This window comes from Neopelma chrysocephalum, unplaced genomic scaffold (genome assembly GCF_003984885.1).
Source record: "Neopelma chrysocephalum unplaced genomic scaffold, ASM398488v2 Primary Assembly neopelma1_44, whole genome shotgun sequence".
NCBI lineage: Eukaryota > Metazoa > Chordata > Aves > Passeriformes > Pipridae > Neopelma > Neopelma chrysocephalum.
Window position 1 is genome coordinate 16,254,646 of NW_020897703.1, and position 27,367 is coordinate 16,282,012.

The 27,367-nt window shown below is 36.8% G+C and overlaps 1 protein-coding gene across 5 annotated transcripts in view; it reads left to right on the forward strand.

Annotated features, from left to right (window-relative positions):
- Positions 1-5,496: 5,496 nt before the first annotated feature.
- The window catches only part of LOC113965373 (sodium channel protein type 3 subunit alpha), a 73,604-nt gene continuing 51,733 nt past the window's right edge, over positions 5,497-27,367 (forward strand). For 2 of the 5 annotated variants that reach the window (XM_027678703.1, XM_027678699.1), the window contains exons 1-7: positions 5,497-5,721; positions 14,049-14,294; positions 14,880-15,131; positions 20,642-20,958; positions 24,619-24,737; positions 25,519-25,608; positions 27,235-27,363. In XM_027678703.1, the coding sequence (XP_027534504.1) occupies positions 20,692-20,958; positions 24,619-24,737; positions 25,519-25,608; positions 27,235-27,363 (605 nt within the window). In that variant the 5' untranslated portion in view covers positions 5,497-5,721; positions 14,049-14,294; positions 14,880-15,131; positions 20,642-20,691. The remainder of the gene's footprint in view (positions 5,722-14,048; positions 14,295-14,879; positions 15,132-20,641; positions 20,959-24,618; positions 24,738-25,518; positions 25,609-27,234; positions 27,364-27,367) is intronic. The other 3 variants (XM_027678704.1, XM_027678702.1, XM_027678701.1) reach the window with 2 other exon arrangements.

Genomic DNA, 27,367 nt, shown 5'->3' on the forward strand with positions numbered 1-27,367 from the left:
CCTGGAGACATTCAAAACCCACCTGTCTGTAATCCTGTGCAACCTGCTCTAGGTGAGCCTGCTTTAGCAGGGGGGTTAGACTAGATGTTCTCCAGAGGTCCCTTCCAACCCAACCATTACAGGATTCTGCAATATTGATAAATGAATATTTACCATAAATTTGTGTGGCATGAGCATTTCTACAAACAAAAAGTATATTTTCTGGATTTTTTTTGTAGTGTGAGGGTTGATAATTGAACTGTTTAAATCAGTGGCAGAACGTTTCTCTAATATCAGACCTACACCTATGAGAAGGCTGTCTTGGTATCAACAAATACATTATGTATAGTCATTGTATCAACTGGTATACCACAGAAAATTGTAATAAATATAAGGACCACAAAAAAGTAGGATCGGGGGTTCTCTAGTAATATGACATTAATCTAACCATCTTGTGGAATGCTAGTTCACAAAGATTAGCTATTCTAAGACTATACTTTTGTAAAACTTATCAGAGACTCAAATCTCTGAACCAGCTTAGGTTCAGAAGTGTTTTTTATACACCCATTTCTGTTGGAATTACACAGCTAGTATTAAGGACTATGTTTCTTATTTTTTTAACAAGGTTGAAATAGTTTGTTATGTAGATTAGAATGTCTTTATTTTTCCAAAAGAAACAGATTCATCATGTGTAACTCCTCCTTAACTATGATATTACTAGATGATTACATTTGGACAATAACATAAAGACTATCTAAAGAAAACTTCCGAAGACCCCTAAGAAATTTTTTTAAGATTAAAAATGATACATAAAAGAAATGCAGCGTTTATGCAAATGAAAGTCCTCCCCAAGGACTGGTTTGATTTTCAAAACACAATGCATTTGCGAAACAATGTTCCTAAGCAGTTTAAAATGTAGACATCAGCTTTTCTTCACTCAGGGGTTTGCTAAATTCGCATAATCCCATGAAAGCCAAACCTATGCTGTAGAGCCAATGAACAGGTTTTTTATTAAAAATACATTTCTTCTTAACTTTTAGAAGTTTGAAAATGTAAATATTAAAATCAATGGGAGAAAAACTTTATTTTTTTTAAATAAGAATGTGGTATATGTTCATGCTTGCAAAGTGTTTTTGAAACAAAAAGGGGATTTGCTTGAACAATGTGATCAGGAGTATCATTGTGTGGTCCAGTTTTACAAAAAACCCATTTTCAAGGTGGGGTACATCTCTTTCACTTAATATACAGACATTATCCTGTACATACAGAATATGTACATCCCCTAAATATGTACTTCTGTTTGCTGCTGCCGGATTCAGGAATTTGGTATTGATATCTGTCAAGCACACAGCAAGTGTAACTGAAATCAAAAGGACTACTCACAAATTGGCACAAATGCTTAAGGATAAATGCTAATTGAAAAAGGGATGTCTATTCATATTAGAGGTGTGGGACATGAATCATAGGCAGTTACCACCACTACTGCTGCTTTGTGCAGTTGTGATTTGGTAGTGATCATCAGGCTGGATATGTGCCCTGGGATTCTCACTTCCAAAAAGAAGTGTGTGACCAGTGGGAGAGAGAATTGGGCTGTTTCTAGGCACTGCAGAGAAGGTATTTAAAGGAACTACAGGAGCTACAAGGAAGCAAAATATTCATTGTTTTTATATGCTTGTCTTCTTGTTTTGTGCAATAATGTTTGTTCATTAAATCCCACATGACTGAACAAAGCTAGTAGCTTGATTTTAAATTCTTTGGGAACTGTAGTGGCCTCTAACCCCAGGCTATGGGTCAATATACTGCACACACTTGCTGACATTGCTCAGCGTTCCTACGCTTTCCTTTCCACAGACACAATACTCCTTAAACTGACATGCAGGACAAAATAATATGCTGCCTGAAGGACATTATTCACTCAATGATGGTGCCCTTGGACCAGGCAGTGCTGGAGCCACTGCTCTAATAACCCTTCTCAGGAGGGCCAGAGGAGTCCTAGGTAAGCAGATGCAAATCTGCACATGCCCAGGAATCCTGTCTCAGGGAAAGAAAGACTTTGAGCTAGGCTTTTTACATAGGCATAGTACATTTTACACAAGCAACACGTTGTCATCTTCAGTATATATGCCCCAACTCTCCAAGCTGACCCTGCTGAAAAAGATAAATTTTACACTGACCTGCGCTGTCTTACCCAAAAGGTGCCCGCAGATGATAAGATCATTATCCTTGGTGATTTCAACGCCAGAGTAGGTAAGAATTTTGAAGCCTGGAAAGGAGTATTAGGCAAGCATGGTGTTGGAAACTGCAATGATAATGGTCGACTTCTGCTAGAATTCTGTGCGGAGCAACAGTTCACCATCACCAATACTATCTTTCAGCAGAAAAATAGTCTGAAGACAACCTGGATGCACCCCAGGTCTAAGCATTGGCACCTCATTGATTATGTCTTGGTGCGACAGAGAGATGTCCGCGATGTCCTCCATACCCGCGTGATGCCCAGCGCAGAATGTCAAACAGACCATCGGCTTGTGCGCTGTAAACTCAACCTTTATCTCAAATTCAAACCCAAGAGGGGCAGTATCCCAAGGAGAAGACTCCAAGTTAACGATCTCCAATCAGCCACAGTAAGAGAAAGATTCCAGGCAAACCTTCAAACTAAGCTTGATATCCATTCCACAGATTCTGCAGTTTCCTCTCCCGAAACAATTTGGCAGCATATTAAAAGTAGCATCCTGCAATCCTCTGAAGAATCCTTAGGGTTCTCCCTCAAGAAGAACAAGGACTGGTTTGATGAAAATAATCAAGAAATCCAGGAATTGTTGAGGAAGAAGAGAACCGCCCACCAAGCACATCTTGCACTGCCTTCCTGTCACGCTAGAAAAACAGCCTTTCGTCTTGCTTGCAGCAAGCTCCAACAGAAACTCCGTGACATCCAGAACAAATGGTGGACCGATCTAGCTGCAAAAACTCAACTATGTGCAGATACAGGGGATCACAAAGGATTCTATGAGGCCCTGAAAACAGCATACGGGCCTACATACCAAGTCCAAAGCCCACTACTCAGTGCAGATGGTCAAACGCTTCTGACAGATCAAACCTCCATTCTGAATAGATGGTCTGAACACTTTCAGACTCTTTTCAGTACCAACCGTGTAGTACAAGACTCAGCAATTCAGTCCATCACACAACAACCAGTGAAATACGAATTGGATACTGCCCCCACTCTAGGAGAAACCCTCAAGGCCATACAGCAGGTGAAAATCGGCAAGGCAGCTGGGGTTGATGGAATTCCACCTGAAGTCTGGAAACATGGGGGCCTTGCACTCCATGCTAAATTTCATGAGCTTGTGGTGCGCTGTTGGGAACTAGGCGAACTACCTTCAGACCTTCGTGATGCAGTCATCATCACCTTGTATAAGAAGAAAGGTACTAAATCAGACTGTTCAAATTACCGTGGTATTACTCTGCTCTCCATTGCTGGCAAAATCTTGGCAAGAATACTCCTGAACAGACTAATACCCGCTATAGCAGAAGAAATTCTACCTGAAAGTCAGTGTGGCTTCAGAGCCAACAGGAGCACCACAGACATGATATTTGTTCTCAGACAACTGCAAGAGAAGTGTAGGGAACAGAACAAAGGTCTCTATGTAACCTTTGTCGACCTCACCAAGGCTTTCGATACTGTGAGCAGAAAAGGTCTTTGGCAGATTTTGGAACGTTTAGGTTGTCCCCCCAAGTTCCTTAAAATGATCATCTCACTTCATGAGGATCAGCACGGCCAAGTCAGATATGGCAACACACTTTCTGAGCCCTTTCTAATAAAGAATGGTGTGAAACAAGGCTGCGTTCTCGCTCCTACCCTATTCACAGTCTTTTTCAGTATGATGCTTCAAAGGGCCTCGGCAGACCTCGACGATCAGGACGGTATCTACATTCGATATCGTACTGATGGAAGCCTATTCAACCTAAGGCGACTGAAGGCCCATACTAAGACCCTAAACCATCTTGTCCGGGAGCTGCTCTATGCTGATGACGCCGCCCTTGTTGCCCACACAGAAGCAGCTCTGCAGCGTTTAACATCCTGCTTTGCAGAGGCTGCTGAGCTCTTTGGGCTGGAAGTCAGCTTAAAGAAGACAGAAGTTCTCCATCAGCCTGCACCTCAGGAAGTCCCCCACCGTCCCCACATCACCATCGGCCAGTCAGAACTCAATTCAGTCCAACAGTTTAATTACCTAGGCAGCCTCATCTCCTCAGATGGTAAGATTGATGGGGAGATAGACAATAGGTTAGCGAAGGCATACAGTGCTTTTGGAAAACTCCATAAACGAGTTTGGCGTAATAAACACTTGAAGAAAAGTACCAAGATCAGTGTTTACAGAGCCATAGTGCTGTCTACTCTTTTATATGGTTCCGAATCATGGGTCATCTACCGCCACCACCTGCGTCTCCTAGAACGCTTCCATCAACGCTGCCTCCGTACAATCCTTAACATCCATTGGTCAGACTATGTGACCAATACATCTGTTCTCGAACAGGCAGCAATCACGAGTATTGAGGCCATGCTCCTGAGAACGCAACTGCGTTGGGCAGGGCACATCTCTAGGATGAAGGACCACCGCCTCCCTAAGATCCTGCTCTATGGTGAACTTGCCACTGGCTGCCGCAAGAGAGGAGCTCCAAAGAAAAGATACAAGGACTCCCTGAAGCAACAACTCAGCCTCGGGCATATTGATCACCATAACTGGTCCACTCTGGCCTCTAATCGGGAGGCCTGGAGACAGACCATTTATAACGCTGCTGATGCTTTTGAGAAGGCACGCAGGATCACTCTTGAGGAGAAAAGACAACGCAGAAAGAATCGAACCTTGCAGAATATACCATCTAAGGAGTCTTTCTGCTGTGTCTTTTGCAACCGGACTTGCCTTTCTCGTATTGGCCTTTTTAGCCACCAACGCGCTTGCATGAAAAATGGGTAGAGCCCTTCCCAAATCTTCGTTCGCGAAGCCTAGCCATGATGAGTACATTTTACACACATGAAAGAATTGAACATGATGCCAAAAAATGCATAGTAGTGTTTAATGAATAAGACAGTATCAAGATAATCAGCAAATTCTGCATACACGAGTTAGGGGGGCAGTCAGTAGCTATGCTCTGTTATTTACACATTCCTCCCTTCCCATGCATTTTTAAAGGAAACAGCACATTTAAAACGAAATGCTCTGCTCAATGTATATAGACAATTGAAATTTAATTATTTTCAGAAAAAGTATTTTAAGGGGCTATTCAATAATCAATGTGGCTCTGTTGATCTGTTCTGCTTCTTGCCTGAAGGAAGTTATTACACAGGAGCTGTTTGAAGTGCAGGTCAGAACGTCTGGGATGGAGCAGCCTCGGAGGCTGCGCTCGGTCCCTGTTGTTCTGGCCACCAGTAGGTGGAGCTGCCACGTCAGGTGCTGCGGGCTCGTCACTTCTCCCCCTCCATCCATCCCCCCTCCCTCCAGCCCCCCTTCTCCTAATAAGCTGTTTTCTGATATATGTTGGGTACCATAGAGTGAGACTGAGAACAGGAAGCGGAGGCAGAATCAGAGAGGATTCTGGAAAGGTCTCTGTGTTTTCTTTTCCACTGAGAATACAGAAATTAATTAGTAAAGCTTTGTGGATGGAAATCTGGACTATTTCAGGAGGAGACATATATTATTTTTGGATGCTGGGCTTTGCTGTGATTGTTCATTCTCCTTCAATCAGGTAAGCCGGAAAAACATTTAATTTTACCCATAATAAATCATAGCAACATGATCTTTTCCATGTTTCAGAATTGGATTGTACCCTCTGGTTTGCTGTTAAGGTAGAGCCAAAGATGGAATGGGGAATTCAAAGCCATTTTGTAGTGACTGACTGTGATGATGGTGTGATTTTTTTTCTTTTTAACCTCGTTAAATCTGGTATCTGGCCTCTACTCTTAATGTGATGTTGTGATGCAGTACTCTTACTTGCAAAATCAGATCATTTTATCATCAAGGTATACTACATTAATTCCAAGCATTTTATTGAAGTGACCTTGTTCCTTGTTTCCTAGGAAGAAAAATCTGGTGATATTCAGACTCAGGAACAGCAGGTCTCATAAGATTCTGAGCATCTCAGATTCTGATGATTCAGGAATAAAATCTATGTTGTTTGTTACTGGTATTTTATATATATATGTATGTATATATATGTTTTTTGAAGAAATTCCCTTATTAGCTAAATTTTGCAAAAAATATATATGGAAATATTTTCTTTCTTTGCCATTTTTTTCATGCTTGTGTGTCTGTGTGTATGAGAGAATGGGCTCACCAACTGTTAACTAAGCAGAGGTCCACACTAAATATATAGTTCACATTTTGTCTGTAACATTAGTGTCAAGCTTAATATATGCTTCTTAACAGGACTGTTTGGAGAAATCAGCACAAGAATTATTATATTTTATTTTCCATTCATGTGTTGTCTCATTCATTGTTATCAGTGATAATTAAAGCTGTCAGTTATTAAAGGTAAATGAAAAATATCTATTGAAGATCCCTTTGATATGTGAATTCTTTTTTTCACTAGTGGTTTTACAGACACATAGATGTTAAAAGTATATGTATTATGTTAGTATTGATTTGGAAATTATTTCCAAAAGAAAATAGTAGAAATAAAAAAATGCCGAAAAACCCATACAGCAGAATAAGGAACCCACAGATTACAAATCACCACCTCAATCCATATATGACAAGAAAGCTGGATTGGGTCTCAGGTGCTACTCAGAGTAGCAAGTGAGGCCTGTACCTGAAGTAGTGACACGAAAGAATGAAGTTTTTAATTTGTATTTTTTTATGGTGCCAAATCAATCTGCCTGTGGTGTCCTTGTGTAACTTCAAAATAAATAATCAGTAATAATGATGATGTTTGTTTTAGAAATATATCATGTTTGTACTTTTATAATTGATTTGTAAAGAAAACAGTTTCAGAAGGAGACTTTTTAACTCCAACAGTTTAATATTTAATATTTGCTCTCCTGCACATCTCCATTTGGGAATGAAAGATTGTTACAGACAAGAATGTGAGCTGCTGCAGTAATTCAAAGCTTCGTAGCACCTATTAAACAGATCTGTTTTTTATTAGGCCTTGATATTTACAGAAATTATGCTTGTGTTGTCAGCTGATTATTTTTCCCTCTAATAAGCAGAAGTTTAGCGCCTATACCAATTTTCTGAGATGTGCCAACTAAGCACAGTATTGCAAAATTCTGTTTAGATAATACTAGATGCTAGCAAAGGTAGACAATTTCACATTTTCAATGGAGAACATAAAGCAATTCCCCTATGCCCTCTTAGATTGTCAGAGTGGCAGTTTGGTAATTTTCCCTTTGTTATCAGGTAACCTGGAGCGAGGAAGGATCAAGGGAAAGAAGGAAGTATAGAAAGTATGGGGATTTTAATCAGTATGCTGGTGACACATTTTGTGCTTCTACCTCTTCTTCTTCACAGATAGCATTAGATGAGTTAACTTGTACCTTATGAAGATTAGGCATGGAGAGATTTGCCTTCAAAAGAGTGAGGATTTTAGAAGGAAAAAGGGCGGTAGGATGTAAGATGGAACTTTCTGACTGATGATATCCATTTCATTCTGCTGCTCACATCTCGCCCAATATAATTTGTTGTGTGTATGCTATGTACTAATTATATTACTGGAGTCCCACAACTTTTGATGAATCAGAGAATAGAAGATACTAAGAGAGTTCTTTGTATAAGGCAAGCAAGTTGTGACCTTGTTCTCTAAAGTACAAATCTTGGCCCTTTTTACCCGTATGCTGTTCTCGCCATAACATGACAAATGAAAAAAATTGCTTGAACTCTGCTACCTAAGGGAAAATAAATGCAAGCTTCTGATATTGGGTATTTTATTTGCTAAGATGATCTGTTTACTGAACTCTGAAAATGGCTATTAAAAATAAGTTTCAGGAAGTTACCTTTACTCTGTTCTTTATCACAAAATTCTAGTTAGAAACTTTACATTCCAAATTCTAGTTAGCTTATTTTCCACTCGGTGTAACTCTTCGGTGTTTTTTATTTACCTTATAGCTGTTAATCAGTAGTATATCCTGTTGCCATTTGCAGGACATACTGGCTTTTTCATCCTCCCAAGGTTTGAAGTATCATAATAAAATTGATTCAGACTGTTACAGAACACATGTACAGACTCTGAACTGTGGTTTCAGTGAGTCCATCAAATCAAGGGTCAACCACCACAAAATCCATCTATAGGAAAAGTCATCCTCTTAATTGGAAACCTGATGTTACTCATTACATCTACTACTCCTGATTAAAAGCTCTGAAGCACATTGCAGTGGCATCTCTCTAAGTGTGATATTGACCAATAGGACTGCCATAGGATCTGGATACTGGAGCTGGTATCTTACAATCAGTTCATCTGCTTTCATCAAAATTATCTCTATGAACAGCTGGAATCCCTAGTATATTACTATGATAGTGTTACTGCTTGACTTTCCTTGTCTTATGATGAGGTAAAGCAGAGGGAATAGGGATAAGAGCAGCTCAGGCAAGTGCTGTATTACTTTGAATATAAATATAGAGTAGGAACACCATATGCTCTGGAGTAACCATAATGTGTGTGTACTACCACTGTAATCCTAAAGAGGAGTAAGCAAGTTAAATTCTAGGTCACAAAAGTATCTAGTATCTCATTTGTTCATTACCCAACCCAGTACAAAAAAAAAACCCAACAGAAACCCCAAAACCAAACCACAAAGCAAACCAAACAAACAATAAAAAAACTCTCAAAAACATGAGCTAATCTACCCCAAAACTGTGATTGCAAATTGTTACTAAATTTTAATGTGGTCACCAGTTCTGTAATGTCTTCTTACAAAAAATTACCACTCTCTTATGCTATCAACTAGGTCAAATCACAGAATGTGTTTTACAGTGAAAAATGCAACTAAAAAATTAAAATTGAATTAAAAAGCTTGAGCTTTTATGGGGCTCTTTTACATGTAAAACCTTGAGGTAAAGCTTATTTATGATCAGATTAATTATTTGTCCAGTTATTAGTCTTTATTGCTGTTGATCTTTTTTTTACTGAGTAGTTTTACTGAGGGAAGTGTAGTCATAGAGCTACCATGTTCACAGGTCCCCTTTTCAACCTGGAATTGTTTCTCCTGCCACTTCCTTGGATCCACCTGCTCAATGTCATATATCCTTATCAAATCATCAGATTTTGAATATGTATATACTGAGTGTATATCCTAGATATTTTGATTGCATACATGCTGTATCTGCTCAGCAAAGCTGATGTTTCATGTTTTGAAGTTACTACATATGTATAGATCATCTGAAGAGCACATACAGCTGACTCCCTATCCCTGCAATGCCTCAGGCACATCCTTGTATTTCATTGCAGGATTTCCTGAACAAAAGTATCAGGCACACTGGTAACTCTGAAAGGTTATCACTGATGCCAGTATGGAAAATGGCTGGGAAGAATATCAGCACTACTGGCTCTGTGATCCCCTTTATCATACCCCAGTATAACCACTGTTAATTAACAGGGTGATCTTGGGATAGGTATACACTGCAGGAAATTTCCATTTATAGATTATTTATGCTTAAATTAGATGATGCTTATTGCATTTTAAGGCCCCCCTTTTCAATATGAGGGGGGATCAATATTTATGGTCTTTTAGGATAATTTATTTTAAGAACAATGAGAAACTTCCTTTACCTTCTTAATCATAAAATATTATTATGTATGATTATATTGGTTCCTAGAAAGTTACAACCTGTGTTCAAAATCACTACAAAAATGCTGATGAAGAATTAAATAAGTAAATGAATTGCTCACAAGAAAAATAATTCTTTTATACAGGGCAACATAGCACTATGTGACATGGCTTCTGTATTAATTGAGAAAATAATCTGCCATCATTTCTCATAGATCATATCCTTTCATTGCCTGGTTGTCCTGGAATCGAAGCAGAAATTTCCTGAGTCCATGTAGCCTGACTTTGGGCCCACACGTCCCAAATTCTTGCCTGCTTTGGTTTGAATATCCTGAAAACTCTGCCCTTTCTTAGGCATTATTGTGCTGTCTTTAAATGTTTGGACAAACTGAGGAATTCCAAATTTCCGTTGGTTCAAAATATGCTCTCAGAAGACCAGATTTCTTGGTTTAATTGTAAATATGTCCAAGTATGAAGTTTTCATATGTTAAAATAAGTACACTTAGCAAACAACTGTCATTGCCTTCTCAGAGGCCAGCCACAGAGAACAACTGTGACTGTACCAAGACTTTGATACAAGAGTATTTTATCCCTTTTTAATTAATATTTGAAATCTATGTCTGGTGGTCTTCGAAATCTGAAGGTGAATTTGCCTCTGTCCCACCTAAAAACGCAGGATTTTTTTTTTCTCAGATGCAGTTAACATTATACCAACTTGATTTCCTTGAGCATGGAGATTTCTCCACAATTACTATGAAGAGCACTTACTTTTGAATGTATATGTGATTGTGCAGCAGTTAGACAGTAAGGATCAAGCTGGTAGACTACAAAATTAGGATATTAAGTCATAGGAATAAAGAATCCCTATACATTTTAGCAAAGTTAACCTACCAGTGGCTACAGCGAGTGTCTACAGTGACACTCAGAGACAGACATTTCTCACCACAGATAATTATTTTTATTTCAACAGATAATTGAGTGTGTTTTCCATTGAATAGCATTCTTTGTAGAAAAATAGTTCTCTAGATCTAAACTGTGGGGTAACTTTTATGTTACATAAAGAGCACTTTAAATGGTGAGTGAAAGCATACACCTAACTTGCACTCTTGCATCTTATCAAGGAGCAAACTCCACTCATAACAAACAGCTTTGAATCTTTAAAAGAAAAAAAGTAAGGTTATTTTAACTTAATAGCCCAATCATCTGTAGAACTTGTTTATGACAAATGAAAGCTAAAGTACTAGGGTTTACAGTAAAAAAGGCAATCAATAATGTTATTTTTAGGTCTGAGTGGTGTAAACTTGATGATGGAAATTAGTAGCAATCTCAAAAGGGCCCAAGAGTCCAAGGTCAGATTGAACTGAAGAAGGGCAATCCTAATGTTTACTGTCATTTACATGAAATGTCTAAAGAAAAGACTGTCACTAATATTTAAAGCCAAAAATGTTCATTTGAAGAAATATGACCTGAGTCAGAAGTTCTGACCAAAAGCAATATAAACAAACTTCAACCTGTATTATGAAGGAATTTCTTACCTACTAAGCGAAGCTGTAACTGAGTATTTAAGGAGCCTTCCTGAAAGGTTTTTACTTATACCAGTTTAAATTTCTTGCTATGTATTTCCTACACATCAATTTGCTTTAGTTAGTGTTATAATAGGAAGAATACTAGAATTCTAGGAGCTGCTGTAGTGTATGTTACTTAAAGCTGTAGGCCTCTAATTAGAACAATATTTTTTTAATATACTGAAATTTCAATATTACAAGAGATAACTTTTAAAGAGATGGTAGAACTTGTAACTCATAGGCTTTGCACCTTTGGATTTATTATGTGTAGGTGGTGACTAGTTTGAAGTCATACTTCCATAATACATTTGGAAAACATTCCAAACCTAAGGCTTGGTTAAGTTTTATTAGACCCTTCCATGATACTAGAATAAATGCCTTGGAGAAATCCATGTACATTTTTATATGCTGTGTTAAACCCCAGTATAAAGCATTCTATTTTCATGTTGACTTTCTGTGCATTTTCCTCCCTGTGTAGTAACAATCACATTCAGCCAAGAACTGTGTGTAAGCCTCTCAAATAGAAGTTCCAGTTTTTTCCCTTTCGGTTTCCTAGACAACTGTCAAATTCTAAATACAGTCCATTAATCTTGTGCTATATGATGTTTATTCTTCCCTATTTTGTATTGATTAGTTTCTGGGGCATAGTAAGACTAGGAAAGTAAGTGTTCCAGCTGCGTGGTTCTTAATGATTCAATTAATTTTCTAAGTTTATTTTGTTATTTCTTCTTAAGTTCATAAGCAATATTTTCTGTTGCAAATGCATTTTCATAAGTTTACCTAGAAAAATTTAGAAGCTGGTATTACTTTACAAACTGAGCTTTCTTTTTTTTTCAAGCAAAATCATTACTGCGATGTATTTAGATATTGCTAATTGATGTTTCATTGTAACTTTTTTAACACCTTCCCAGTGGATACTGGTGAATGTACCAGTGTTTCACTTGTCAGCACATTTAAATTTTGAGTACACAAAATATTAGGAATTAGTTGAATTAGGTACAATTAATTTTGTGGGTAACTGTGTTTCTTGTTAATCTAAAACTGGGTTGACACTTTCATAATTCCTTAACACCAAATGTCCATATGGTTGCCCATGATTTGTGTTCATTGCATTTGCCTCTAACATTAGATTTCACTTAGTTGACACCATCCCTGGCATATTGCCCTATAATGGTCTTTATGAGAATATCTAATTTTTAATAACCCTATTTCTTTCTTTTCCATTTTATCATTACATTGAAAGGGAGCTCAAGTGTGTGAGGATATAGTTTGAAACATTTTTTGAAGCAATATCACGTCTCAGAATTTGAAAGATGTTCTAACCAGTCTTAAAATAAATGCTCATGCCATATATGCCGAAGACTTCAGGAAAGAGCCTTACAGGAAACAATATATATGGTCTGTCTATCAGGAATCACCTCTGACTAGGCCTGAGATTTTACCTATGATTCATTCTTGGGAAATGAATCAAGATAAGGTACCCTAAATAAAAATTATTTTGGTCAATGTTTTATCAGTCAAAATAATTCTCTATCATCACCTTCAGCTACAGTAAAACTGTATAATCTGGACCCACCTATGAAAACTTCTGGTATTGGGGTGAGAACCAAAGACATGCATTTAAGGGAAAAAAACCCAAAGGTTTGTTTGGTTTTTTAGTGTATTGCAAATATTTGTGTTATATGAAAAAAAGCTAAAAACTATATGAGATGAGATGAGATGTTAATTGAAATCCTGTAATGAAATTACACTGACATGGCCTAAGCCTATTACATATTCAGGACAAAGGGCTCACAATTCAACCAACTTCCTTCCTTCAAGTTTTGCTGTGACAACAACTGATACTGCTATACTACCGTGATGCGTAGAGATGAGGTGATAGTTCTCTGCCTTGTGCTTTAATTCAAAATATAGATTTATTGAAACTACCTGCACGGCTAGAGTTATTAAGAATTTTCACATTCAAAATTGCTTCCTCGACATTTTTCAAACTGCCAGATATTTTACAACTTGATAGTTGTAAAACTCTTTTGAAAATAAATGTCATATGAATGTTTAGTATTAGTGATTACTCTTTTAATAGGAAGCTATAGAATCCCTTTCATATTATTTTTAAACTTGCGGGCAACAGCACTTAAACATTTTGCTGTATCTGACCATGAGATCAGATTTCAGCCCCAGCGCTGCTTCAGAGGCAGAATCCAGATGCGCCCATTAGGCAAAGGGATGGGGAAGTCCCCTACGTACCCCCAGGGAAAGCTGCATTCAGTGTAAAATATGCATTGGTGGATAAGTATCACTGGTGGCAGAGTCATGATCCCCTGAGGTCAGTACTGGAGACACAGCTTTCAGATGTCTTCAGTGGAGCCTCTCCAGTAGTGACTCACCACAGCAAAATGTGCTGAATCAGTGCCTTACTCAAAATGACCAAGGCATTGAAAGAATTTGTTCTTAGCAATCCTTGGAATGACTTGATGTTACATTATTAAACAGTGGAAGCTCTAGTTGTGGTAGCACTTACTGTATCTTCAGAGAAAATGTAATTCTAGATTGATAGGAACTAATACTAGGTAAATTCTAGGTTAGTTTTGAAACATATTTTCTTGTCAGAGGACTTTGACATCTTCTAATGTAAAAACAGGAGAAGCAGTGATCTAATAGAAAGCTTTCACTTTTTGTTTTTCCATCTCCTGTGTTCTCTTTGACCTGATCTGTGTCTACTCAGATTTTCTTTATTTTATCTACAGAGTTTCTACAGTGGCTGCTCATTCTCACTATATTTGGATAAAAGTATTACTGAGGGCTGCTTTGGCAGGAGCAGAGACCTAAAAGAGAGGGATGTCTTCTTCTCTGGGAGTAAAAGCAAAATAACAACAATATAAAAAGTACAGCAAAAGCCAGAAATACATCTAGATGAGATATCCAAATGAGAATAAATGTCTCAAAGACAGCTCATCTCAATCTCAATGGCTGAAGACTAAAATTTGTAAGATGTAAGTAGACTATTTAATTAACTAGATACTCAGATTATTAAAGACCGAGGAAGCCACAACCAACCTTTGGTCAGCTTTTGCAATGATGCAATCTTTAAATTTAGGAACCTGAAGATACTGTCTTTTTCTGCTATTACGTTACTTGACATGGAAGAAAAAGTTTTATGCAAAGAAAAACACTCAAATCAACATTCTGTAAGAAAACTTGAAGAAGTGTCTGTGTTTTCATGCAAATACAGGGTTAATTAACTTCTCTTCCTGGTTAAAGACAGTAAATCCAGTGGGGAGTAATGATACACTGTGCAGTTCCCCGAGTGCCAGATGGGAGCACTCCTGTTAGCCTGGGCACACAATTATCTTTATCCCATGTCTACTAAAGACTCCACTAGTCATGCAGTAATGTCAACAAGACTAATTTTCCCCTTTTAGTTAAAACATGAAGGTAAAAGATTAAATGGAATTTAAAAGGAATTTTTGAAACTCATATCACCTAAAGAATATTCTAAAATGTACTTTTGGTCTGTATTAGGTTTTGTGGAATAATCCGTTTTGAATCCTGCTTTTTCTACCTCTCTGTGCTCTTAGGTTGGAAAAATATGTCTATGTGAATATGTAGACTTATCTCTGTCTACCGCAATTAACTTTCAGAAGCTTTGGACACAGGAGCAAAGAATGAGAGAGTCTTAATGAAACTTCAGTCTTGAAGAAGCTTCAGCTCCCAAGGAGAAACCTTTCTTGCCAATTCCATTTTCTGCTAGAAATGCAGCCTTTTTTTTCAGATTAGCACAAGATACATGGGCTAAATTCTGAGATTTGGCATTTCTTAGAAAAACAAAGGTAAGACTTTTCTTCTCACACGGAAATAATGTTTCACTTTGTAAGATGGCCTTTTGATATAGCACTGCATTCCTTCACTAAAATACCAGTGGGAAAATGAAATGAACCCCTTTAATGAGGTCTAGACATAGAAATTTGTGTTACGTATGTTGTAGCTATTTTTCATTATAATTTAGGGATCTTTAGCACTGGAAGGTATTTGCAAAATGTTAATTAAGTACTGTATTCCAACTCAGTTGATGGGCTAAGAAAGAGACCCTTCCTCTTCCTCTTAAATTACACGTGGTTTTCATCTGTCCTTCAGATTTCTCCAATATTTCAAGTATTGACACTTGATCTCTTTTCACACCTTCTCAGAGGCAACTTATGGTATTGAAGAAAATATAAGGCAGGCCTCCATTTAAAGAATTCCTAGAGGTTTGGGTGAATTTTTACAAATAAATGGGTCAGATGATTTATTTTGGGAGTCCTGCAACTTGCGGATACATATCTGAGGAATCTAGATTCATGCCTTTACATAACCTATCAGTTTTTACTCCTGTTTACTACGTACAGTTGGCCTTGGTGGAGGAATCATAATCCATTATTTGCCACTCCTAGGCAGGAGGAGAGAAGAAATAAGAACAAATTAATTCAAAAGCAAATGTTGCAGTGAGATAGAGGGAAGAAAAGAGATGGCTGTGGGATGGCAATGGGCATAAACAGGCAAATAAGCACGGGGAAAGACTGTCCATAGCAAGGTCTGATGAGAGTGAGCTGTGTCCAACGATATTTTCCCAAGATACAGCTTCTGGATCTTTCAGATAGTTCTGAAATTGCTTTCCAGTCTCTAATCTAATCTGTTTTGAGTGTTTTCCCATCTGCCTAGTCTTTCACCACTCAGACTGAACCTCATATAATATATTCTACCAGATTTCCAAACTCTTACAGTGTTTTTTTTTGTTGAGGTTGGGGTTCTTAAGATTTAGTTAATATGCTTTCATACCTAATTGCAAGGCATTAGTGAGGATATTAAATAAAATTGCATGTAATATCCCTGAAGACCTGAAGTATTTACTGCATTTACTGTTCTTCGGTCAGGTTTCAGCCACTGTGAACTACCAGTATTTATCACTACCCCATTCTAAAAAATTTTAAGGCAAGTTTTTATTAAGGAATATTATTTCTGGGACATACCATTATTAGTTGATTTCATATTCTCATAACAAGTAACTGTTTTTGTCTTTGTGAGTTATTAATTTTATTAATACATACCTGGTGCTGATTTCATTATTTTTATTTTGAATAGTTATGTAACACTAATGCCTATAGGCTACTGAGGCTGACTGTGCAAATACAGACAAAAATTATAGTCATTGCTACAGATAAATTATAGTCTAAAGAAAATGACACAATGGATGAATGGTAAACGTTGAATTGAATGGAAAACGGGAAAATAAATCCTGTGTGTTAGTCAGTGAGGACCTGCAAACACAAACTATCATAGTTTAAATTAGTAGATTACAGTTTAAAGAAGGGGCAGGTTCTGGCCAGGTGCTAAATGCTGGAGGCTGTTTTCAGCTTCAAGAAAGTCATGCCTTTCCTTGAAATACCTACTTTTGTGAAGCCAACTTGCATGGATTCCTTGCCTTAGGATCCACGATAGATTTGACTGGATGTCTCTTTAGATAAATAAATCTGCCTTGCATTGCATTTACCACTGTGAACCACTGTGAACTACAGCAGTGACATTTTGGGTCTCTTGTTTTCTTTTCAAAATTCTGTTTCTTACTCAAATATTTTTAAAGAAGCAAAAAATAGGGTGGCTATGCCAGGAAAAACATGATAAATGTCAGCTATGAAAGGACAATGATCTATAACTTAAATATTTCAAAGCACTTTAGCAGATAAGGGGATTGATTTTCCTTCATGAAATTAGTCTCTGTGCACAAATGCCGAGAGAAATGTCAATAAAAATATTTCATTTTAGATCTTGTCCACAACAAACTAATATTTACCCATCCTTTTTTTTTTAGAACAAATTGAAGGCAGCATTTCCTGATTTGTAATTTGATCAGAGCATAGTAACTTAAACACGTAACTTACTTTCACTCCCAGAAAACCAGTATGTGAATTTTGCAGAGCAACTTCCCAAATACTAAGAGACAGAGTTAAGACTTATCTCTTTAGGCTGTCCCTACACTCCCTCTGTACCCCTTTCCTCCTGAGGACAGTGATAGTTTGAGTTGAGGTCATTTTCTGATGATATCAGCACCCAGCAGCTACACTTTTTAGTTCTAACCTGCAGAAAATAATGCCCAGCTGATGCTGAGGTGGTGCCATTAGCCCTGTTGTTTCTGTCTCTCCTACCGTGGGAACCCCACGTGTTTTATTTGGACAAATAGCTTTATTTCAATGTGAGACAGCTAGTCTTATTAACACTAGTGATTTAGAGGGGAGTTTTTAATCCAGGGTTTAGCATCTGGGAGGCTATTGCAGGGCTTGGCACAGAGGAAGATATTAGTCCCAAATTACAGCTTCTCAAATAAAAGATTAGCATAAGAAAACTATGATAGTTGGTCATTTTACAGATTCTATTTGCTATTATTTGCACTTATTCCAACCCTAACTAATGGTTTCAGTTTTAATGGAATCAAAATCTCAGTAGTCAGCTTTTTCAAGGTTTTAGCAGGGAAATAATTCTCATGCCAGTTCTCCAAAAGGGGAAAAAAACCAACCACTTCAAGGTTGGCTATTTCTCCACCTGGAAAATTTTGAAAGGTGTGTGTGGACTGTTTCAAGCAAAGTGCAAATAACCTGTTAGATAACCCGATGATTTTAATAAATAATCCTAGTATCTACCTGCTACTTACACTGATACTTTCACTTTTACCATTTGCCCTATTTAAAATACCACGAAAATAGATGCCTTCAGGCCACTTCTTCTGGCTTTTTCAGAGATGCAGAAAAATTAATTTGACATTGTTAGCACAGATATTTTACTTACTTTCTGACTCATCTTCTGTGTAAATGTTGAGAAGATAATTATATTTTTAAAAAGGTTTAACAAGAATTATATTTTTAAAAAGTTTAACAAGTTATCCATAGACATAATATAATTAGCTGAACCACATGTAAAATTAAGAACATATGGGTACTGTTTATTGCTCAATCTTATTATTTAAAGGAAGACACTGAAGGAAAACTGGAGAAGGATTTATGAAATGCAATGCTCAGTTACAGCTAAATGAATTTATTTGGCAAAAGCTTGTCTTTAATAAATTGGAACCTTATTTTTCTAATGAAATTAATTGAATTATAGACCATTATACATATGGTATCTAGGCCCAAATTGTATTTCAAATGCTTGAAACTCTTTGCTGAGCAGCATAGGTTACTGAGAGGCCTGCACCACACATATTTTTGAGACTATTTCTTTAAAGATTGTTTTTTAATGAAAGTTATTCTGAATTCTGCCTAGTATCATTCATGTCCTGGCAGTTTAGTTTCCAGATAAAAAATGATTTAAAAACCAGTGAAGGAAGGAGAGGGAAGCTATCACTAACAAATGAGTGGTTCATCGTTCAAGGATTGCGAAGGGCTTGTTCAGGGCTCAGTACAGGGAACAGAACAACTTTTGTTTCATTGTTCCATTAAATTAATGCATGTATAGCAACACTAATCAAATACTATTTCTGTGTTGTTCTATTAAGCTTTGTCATCTGAACGAAAATGCTTGGGGCACATTTAGTATAGGAAAACCCTTCTTCTCTAATAGCAGCAGCCAGGAAAGATATAACTGTGCTAGAGAGTAGAGGAGGCAGGTCTCAAGTAATGTTTCCAACTTGTCAGGAAAACTTTTTTAAAGCACTTTTGTTGGCCTGTCTGAGAAATACAGTGAAACCCCTGCTGCTAATACTTTCCTATGTCACTTGTTGGCCTCTTTGTGGACTTCTAGCAATACAAATGCATCTGTTTCAAGTGAGGGCAGTGCATTGTGTTGTAGCATTCATACCTGTAACTGTTCTAAACTAATGCACTGAACTATAAAGACAAGACAGACCCATTGATGACTCTTTTTTATGCGCTTTCTAAGACTGGTTTCATAGAAAAGGCACCTAGCTTGAGAAGTTGAATCACAGACCTGTAAAGTGTGGAATAAAGCAGTGAATTATTCAGAAAGACCAAAGGGAAACTTTTAATATCTTCTTAGTTTATTAATCCTGCATGGGCAAAAGTAATAATCAAAGGACTGTGGACTGTATCCAGAGAATGAATGTTCTTTTAATTCTGAAATAAAGGGCAATTTTGAGTTTAGGATTCTTATAATTGGGATTTACATTAATTTTTTTAAAAAAGGGATCAGCAAAGGCTTACATCTTGTACAAAGTAAAAATTAGTAGCAGAAGTTTCAGCGTAGAAACCTGTGATAAGGTTGTCTGCTGGCTTTCCAGTTTATTTTTCCATTTATACTGCATCTGTATCTCCAGCCACTCCAGAATCTCTCTCATTCTGCACATTACATTAACTCATAGTTCTCCAAGATATTCCTTGAGAGAAGCTTTCTTCATGTCTACAGTACAGCTGTGCTGTACAGTGCATCAGTTTAAATAACTGGCCCTCCTGCAGAAGGACTTGGAAGAGACAAAATAACACTACTTTCAGCTGATGCACTGCAGGGCTTCATATAGAGACCTGCTGTACAGTGGAGAGTTCAGTGCAGAGAGCAGGAAAAAGCAGCATCACCCAGCACTGGCGCTAAAGACATTCACAGGGAACCAGTCTTAGATTTCAAAGTACTTTCAGTCTGAAATAATGCTGTAACACTTGCCTTGCAAAAAATCAGAAGCAGCATTTTTTTCCACATAGTCTTGATTGTACATCCTGTTTCCTTTTACTTAAAAGGCCTGTGGTTTTGATTCACAGCTCACAGACAGTCAATAAATGCAACCTAACCTTTGGTATCTAATATTAGCCTTCACCACAGTTAACTGTCAGTAGGAAAGAATTATGCTTGTTCCTCCCATAATTCAGTTGCTGTCATTTAAACAGCACTAGTTGTGCAAAACTTTCTTTTTCATTTAATTTGTATTTGCATTTGTAAAGTTTTATTACTTATACTTGAAAAAATACGGGAAGATAAAATCTAAGTAGTAAAATATAGGTTTACAGTTTTCAAGAGTACCTCACAGAACATGTGTTTACACTTCGTGTTACAAAAAAAAAAAAAAGAAAAAAGCCATACTGTTAAAACACTCGTATCAGCAGTTGCTCTAACTGAGAGAGTCCAAGGACAGAGGCAAAGCAGTGTTTGTGGGCAGAAATAGTGCTTTTTCTGGATCAGCAGGAAAAAGCTAAATAATAATTTATAAAATATATAAATGAATTCTGAGCAGTTGTTTTTAACTTTTGTTCAGCCTTGAAATATGCTGCTTCTGTTTACGCCTGGAAAGAGTTTCTGACCAAATGTTGGCGCTTTTTTTCTCTTGGTACAATTTAGTTTGCCTAAATTATTTAATTTTCTTTTATAGGTCATTCTTATGCAAGAAGCTAAAAGTAATTAAATTTGCAGGATGAAAACATGGCACAGGCACTGCTGGCACCACCTGGACCTGAAAGCTTCCGCTATTTTACTAGAGATTCTCTCGCAGCTATTGAAAAGCGTTGTGCAGAAGAAAAAGCAAAAAAGCCCAAGCAAGAACATACAGATGATGATGATGAAAATGGTCCAAAACCAAACAGTGACTTGGAGGCAGGAAAGACACTGCCATTTATTTACGGTGACATACCTCCAGGAATGGTATCTGAACCTTTGGAAGACTTGGACCCATATTATATCAATAAAAAAGTGAGTGAATAATGTTTTGCACAAAATAGAATTTAATTTCCTACACTAGAAAAGTTTAATCACAAAATATGATGGTTAGAGCTATCAATCCACTAAATATACAGAAACATCCTTTCATTTATCCAAACTGATTTATGCTCTTTAGTGTTGTGACTGCTTCAATTCTGTTGAGTAACTTGTAATTTACTTCATTGTAAGGAAGATGTAGCTTCCATGATCTTGCCTGAACTTGAGAATGTGAGTGAATTTTCCTGATTTCAATATAGCAGTAAGACTGGATAAGACACAAGAGATGTTCTGAGCATGGTTTTGCAATGGACATAGTTGTAGATAGCCAGGTAGCATCCATACAAGTTAGTGAAATAAAGGACTGTAACCATATTCTTTGTTTCTGCTATAGCAATATAACATATGTAAACATATATATGTATGTATGAAATATATCTATCTATATATATGTAGCATATAGAGACTGTGTGTAAATCTTGGCTCATATAAAAACTACCACAATGAAAACTATTGTTTGAGGTGCTTGGCATTGCTGTGGTAGATCTCTACTGGATAGGTGTCAATTACAAATCTGTGGCAGACACCATGGAAAAGCTGGTTTTGAGTAAAGAATCGAAAAAAGACATTTCTGGTGTTCTAAAGAGTTTTTTTCCATAAAGAGCAGAGTGAAGAGTTACATATGTGAGATAAATGCAATGTTTCTGAGTTATATGTGTGAGGCTGTAACACAACTGGACCATTAATAGCATATTTCTGCTCCATGAAGAATGTAAACTCCTAAAAGAGGTGCATTTTCCCTTAAAATTTGCACAGTCATACAGATTCTTACTTTTCACATGATCTGCAAGCCAGTGACTTGGATATAGAAAGGGTAGTTCAAACAGTTCCATTAAAGTAAAAGGTTTGACTTTTTAAAAGTCAGGATGTGCAGTAGAGTGTGTGTCTTTTGGTCTTGCAGCAATGATCCATTCAGTCTGGAAACAGACTGCCATTATTTCACTTAAGAGAAAGACAGGGAACAAACAAGTATACCTCCATAGCTAGGATTAGTTGTAGACCATTTTGAACTCCTCCAGGGTCTGAAATGGTCCAGCCTGGGAATAGTTAAAAGTACCTTATGTCCTGCAGTGATTAGTGAAAGGTACATATGACAGGAAGAGCAGGTTTTCCTCTATATTCTTGTTTATTTCTGTGTGCTCCTTTAGCAGTATCAAGATGTTCTCTCAGTTCCTGATAGACCTGCAAAGTGTAGTGGGTAAGGAGAGTGAAGGAAGATCAGGATGTGGATAACACCCCTAAATTAAAAAATGCAGAAGGTGTTTTATGGATAAGACCTTGGGATTATCTTTTTCTGTCTCCCTGAAACAGAGAAATGGACACAGTTGCTCTGATGATGGCTAGAAGCATTCCAGGCTGCCATCAAGATAAGAAGCTTGACACTGAGCAACTATAAAACAATCAAGACCTAAAATATTTTAAAGTCTAAAGAAAATTTGTTTGTTAGGAAGAAAATTGTACAAATAATACTCTCAGTTTTGTGGCTAAATTTATGGTTGCCTTTGGTTTGCAAGACTGTTTAAAAACTATGGATTTGGAAACAGGAAAAAAAAGCAGAAAATAAATCAGAATCTGTATGTAATTGTGTAACCTAACAGTTGCTGAAGTTAAATAAACTGTGCTGAAGATAACACAAATATTAACATTATTAAGGAAACATAAAGAAATCAAAGTTCAGAGAAGAAGCATTGCCAAGGGTTATTTTAATGTTTATGGTTTAGGTTATATCAACAGTTCCATGCAAAATTACTTACAATATAATTGTCCGCACTAAGTTTCTGGACTAATTGCAAAAAAACCTCCAAACAAAACAAAAAACCCCCCAAACAAACAAAAACAAAACAAAACAAAGAAACCCCAAACCAAAAACAACAGAACAAATAAACGAAAACAGGAATAAAATTGCATAAATAAATTCAGGGATAAAGTTATCTGAACAAGGCTTCTGCAAGTGAAGTATCAGAAAACTGAGAAGTACTGAAGCATAGTTTCTAAACTCCATTTATCGGAAAAAGTAGTATGATTTTTTGGAGAAAAAGTGTAAAAACACAGGCTACTGATGGACTTTTTAGTCTATGAGACCAATTAGTAAACTGTATAATCTTTTGTCACAGGTGACATTTGTATTTATATTATGTACCAGTGTAATTGTGCTTAACAGAAAACAAATGGATATCTTAAATGATGGGCTAGAATTAGTCATCCCTCCCCCCGTGTAGAGCAGAAACTACTCTTAATCATTGATTTGTCAGTGCAGAAAAAATCATATGTGAATTGTAGTCTGTCTTCAGGCTCTGCTGGAGCAGTGACCTTGGGACAGGCAACATCTTTCTAGCATTTCCAGCTGGGTGAAGGACTGTAGGGCAGAGAGAAATGCCAATGAGTATGTGTCCATTCTTTGCCACCCTCAGCATTTCCTTGATGTTATTCTGAGAACAGGCACCAGCAACACTCCTTTACCTGTTTTCTTTCCCACCGTGGAGAGGTTTGCTTTCCCTGCCAGAGATGACAGACCAGATAGGCAGTAAAGGCTGTGGAGAGGGCAGCATTTTTCTGATCACAGCCAACTTTTTACAGAGAACGGAAATCAACATGGAGAACAGTGATACTGTATAGCTCTGCTGAGAGTGTAACAAAGACTCTATTATGTTAACACAAAGCAGAGCCATTACCATCGACAAAGAGCAAAAGGAATGAAGAATAGTTATGTCCTGAAGAAATTTCAAGCAGCACCAGAGATGCAAGTAAACCTCATTCATGCACAAATACACTTAGGCAATGACTGCCAACAGGAACAGAATAAAATGAACACAAACCACAGCTTTATCAGGTCAAACTTTAAAAGATAATAACTAGCTAAATTTGCTGCTCACATATAGGGGAAATGAGAGCATATTGTTAGAATCAAACCCAGCAATTTTTTGAAAAAAAGATTGTTGTCATAGGTTGCCAAATTCTGGTGTATGTTTGTCTCAGACTGCTCAGAACTATGCCAGCTGGTAATTTATTAATCCTTTTTATTTTTTTTCACAGATATATTTTTAGAATATAAGTGTAATTGATATTGGTAGTATTTAAAATATAAAATGAAAGAAAGATTATTTTGAAGTTATAGTTGATTGCGTAGTAACAGGTATTTCTCCTTGTTGCCATATATATGTGTATATAATTCTGTCAAGGATTTGTTCCAAATACAAACTGGCATTTAGAATTGCCCTTTTGATATTTTGGTTTTGTTTGTGTTTGCTTACAAGGTAGAATGTATTTGATTAATTTGAAACTCACTTTAATCAAAGACTTGATTAGAAATAAAACAGAAATATTTTAGTGATAAAATGCTGCATTTTGCTTTATTGATAAACTGTCATTGTTTTTTATAATTCCCAGTCCACAAGCTGGAAAACTTTGCAAATTGGAGAATTGGCTGTGGAAGGCTTAATTAACTGTATTTATAGAAATCAGTTATTTTCCTACCACGGGAAGACAGTAGAATGGAACTTGTACCTCTCAGGTGGAGAATGGAAACTTTTACTAGGAAGTAAAAATATTTATGTAGTCATGACTGTATTTTAATTTTGTATTTCTTTTTTGCAGACTTTCATAGTATTGAATAAGGGAAAAGCAATTTTCCGATTCAGCGCCACATCTGCCTTGTATATTTTAACTCCTTTTAATCCTGTCAGAAAAATTGCTATCAAGATTTTGGTACATTCATATCCTTTTCTCTTAATGTTGATTTAAGATTTGCCATTTAAAACTATTTAATGACTGAAATAATGCTTTTCATGTGGATACACAAATTGTGTCCATGGGGGTGTACTATGCTAAATAAATATAAACTGTTCACACTTTAAAAAGGAGCAATATTACAGATGAATTACAGTATGATCTTCATTCTTGCCAAGAGAATTCTCTACTGAACCACCTAAAGCTGTCAGAGTTTAAATATCAGGCTTTATATCTAAAAGGAGACCTGATGCCATACTAAGCCCTGCAGCTAAGGCCAAATTAGTAACAAACCATTGCACTTGAACATATCTAAGGTCACACTTTTACCAAGACCAGTAGTACTATTCATGAACTAGACTCACTTAGCAAGGACAAAAGAGCATGTGTAAAGAGCTGCTTTTTCAGCATTGTATTTTCAGCACTGGGGTAGGTGTCCTATAAAAAATTCAGGATAAAGAACAGTATTTTCAAATACATTTCAGTCACATCCAAAGGAAAACTTGGGCTTAAACAACCAGCCTCTGACTAAAGATCTTTTAGAATGATCCCCCTGTCTTCAATAAGTAATTACATTTGGGTAGTCATATCATATTTTATGGACTTAAGGATGTGTTTAGGTTTCATTTAAAACCTAAACCTGCTATAATTACAAAAGTAATGCATTGTTTTACGGAAGTGCACCATAACATGCCAGATGGCTTACCATTCAAAATAGATAAAATACTGTTATGCTTTTTTGACTTACATGCCTTGACTATAATCTACATTATTCAGCATGCTTATCATGTGCACTATTTTGACCAATTGTGTATTTATGACCATGAGTAACCCTCCAGACTGGACAAAGAATGTAGAGTAAGTTAAACATTTCTACTTTTTTTTTTTTTTAATCTTTGTTTTTGTGTGACTCCAAACAAGAAGCATTTATGAAAAGTTGCATGCCAGAATGGGCTTGTCTAGACTCATGAAGAATCAGATTCCATGAGATCATCAATATCTTTCTGGTTTCCTCATGAATAACTTAAAGGGTTTAAGGGTAACACCTTGTTCTTTAAAATTATGTCTGAGGAATATCTGACCTTCTACTGTGAAATACGAACAGAAGCTCTTGTTCTTGGATATTCTGAGCTGTAAATCGGGAAAGGAGCTCCAGAACTACAAATGTGCACGTAAAATTGTTGCATGCCATTGGTGAGGCCAGCCATATTTTGCTTGAGTATCCATGATCTTATCACAGTGGGACATTTATTGTGGCTCACTCATGTGAACTCATAAGTGCCTGCTATAGCAAGCACACACAACCCCCAAACACAACAAACTCAAACAGCTGAGGAAAGGGCCTTACCTATGAAGGAGAAACAAAGAGCTGATAGAAGTAAGGAAACAACAAACTATCTATTTGTTTTTCTTGTTCATGGTTATAAATGCGTGTTTGTTCTCTAGCAAAATACAGATAGGTGTTTTCCTCTGAAATATTGTAGAATCATAGAATCAAGAAGGGTTTTGGTTGGAAGGGACCTTGAAGATCATCCGGTTCCAACCCCCTGCTGTGGGCAGGGACACCTTCCACAGGGCCAGGTTGCTCAAAACCCTTTATTTTTTTATTTTAAATAATACTACTCAAGAAAAACCTGGTTCTAACCACTCGTTTCTTTCATTCCCTCCTGTTCTCAAATAGCCATTATTGATTTTTATTTATTTATTTCACTGCATTAATGAGCCTTACTCTGAATGCTGTGTTTAGAAACCACTACTATTAACCCATTCCCAGTATGCTCAGCAGTGACTATGGCTTGTTAAGAGTTGCTGAGAGTCTGAAAAGAGAGCAGTACGGTCTGTAGGTAGAGTTGTTTTATTCTGAGGGTCCACACAGATCTATGTGGGTCTCAGGAAGTGCCTGCATTATGCTGGTTATAACTGACTGTTCTATGTTGTTAAATGAATGGTTGTTCCCACACAGGTAAACTTGCAATCATGCTCCACATATTCAAGAATAACAGTCTGAGCATGCTTTCTTATATTTAATGATTATTTATGAAATAAACATGTAATATAGACATGAGTATAGTTATTATCCAGAACTGATTTTCACAAAACTCTGATTGTGACACCAAAAAAACTCTTCATTTTTTGTAACACTTAGACATCTACCTGATTTATGAATGCAAGCAGAGGCAACCCTGGGAGTGCCAGAGAATTTACATATAAATATCAAAGCCTGAAATGTATCTATAAATACTAGAGTCTGAAATTATTTTCAAGCACATGAACTGAGATTAAATCACTCTTTTAGAAAATGAGTAGCATATATATCACATTCAAAATTCAACTACTGAATTTTGACTACAATGTTTAGGGCAAGTGAAGTTAATGATTTACTCCTTTCACTTCTAAATACTTTTCTTGTAAGTCATCTTTGCTAAAGAATGGCACTGTCTATAAGTATGCAAAATCCACTATTCCTGCTTTGATGATTTTCAGGTACACTTTCACTGGAATTTATACCTTTGAATCACTTATCAAAATTCTTGCAAGGGGCTTCTGCTTAGAAGGTTTTACTTTTCTGCGAGACCCATGGAACTGGCTTGACTTCAGTGTCATTTTAATGGCGTAA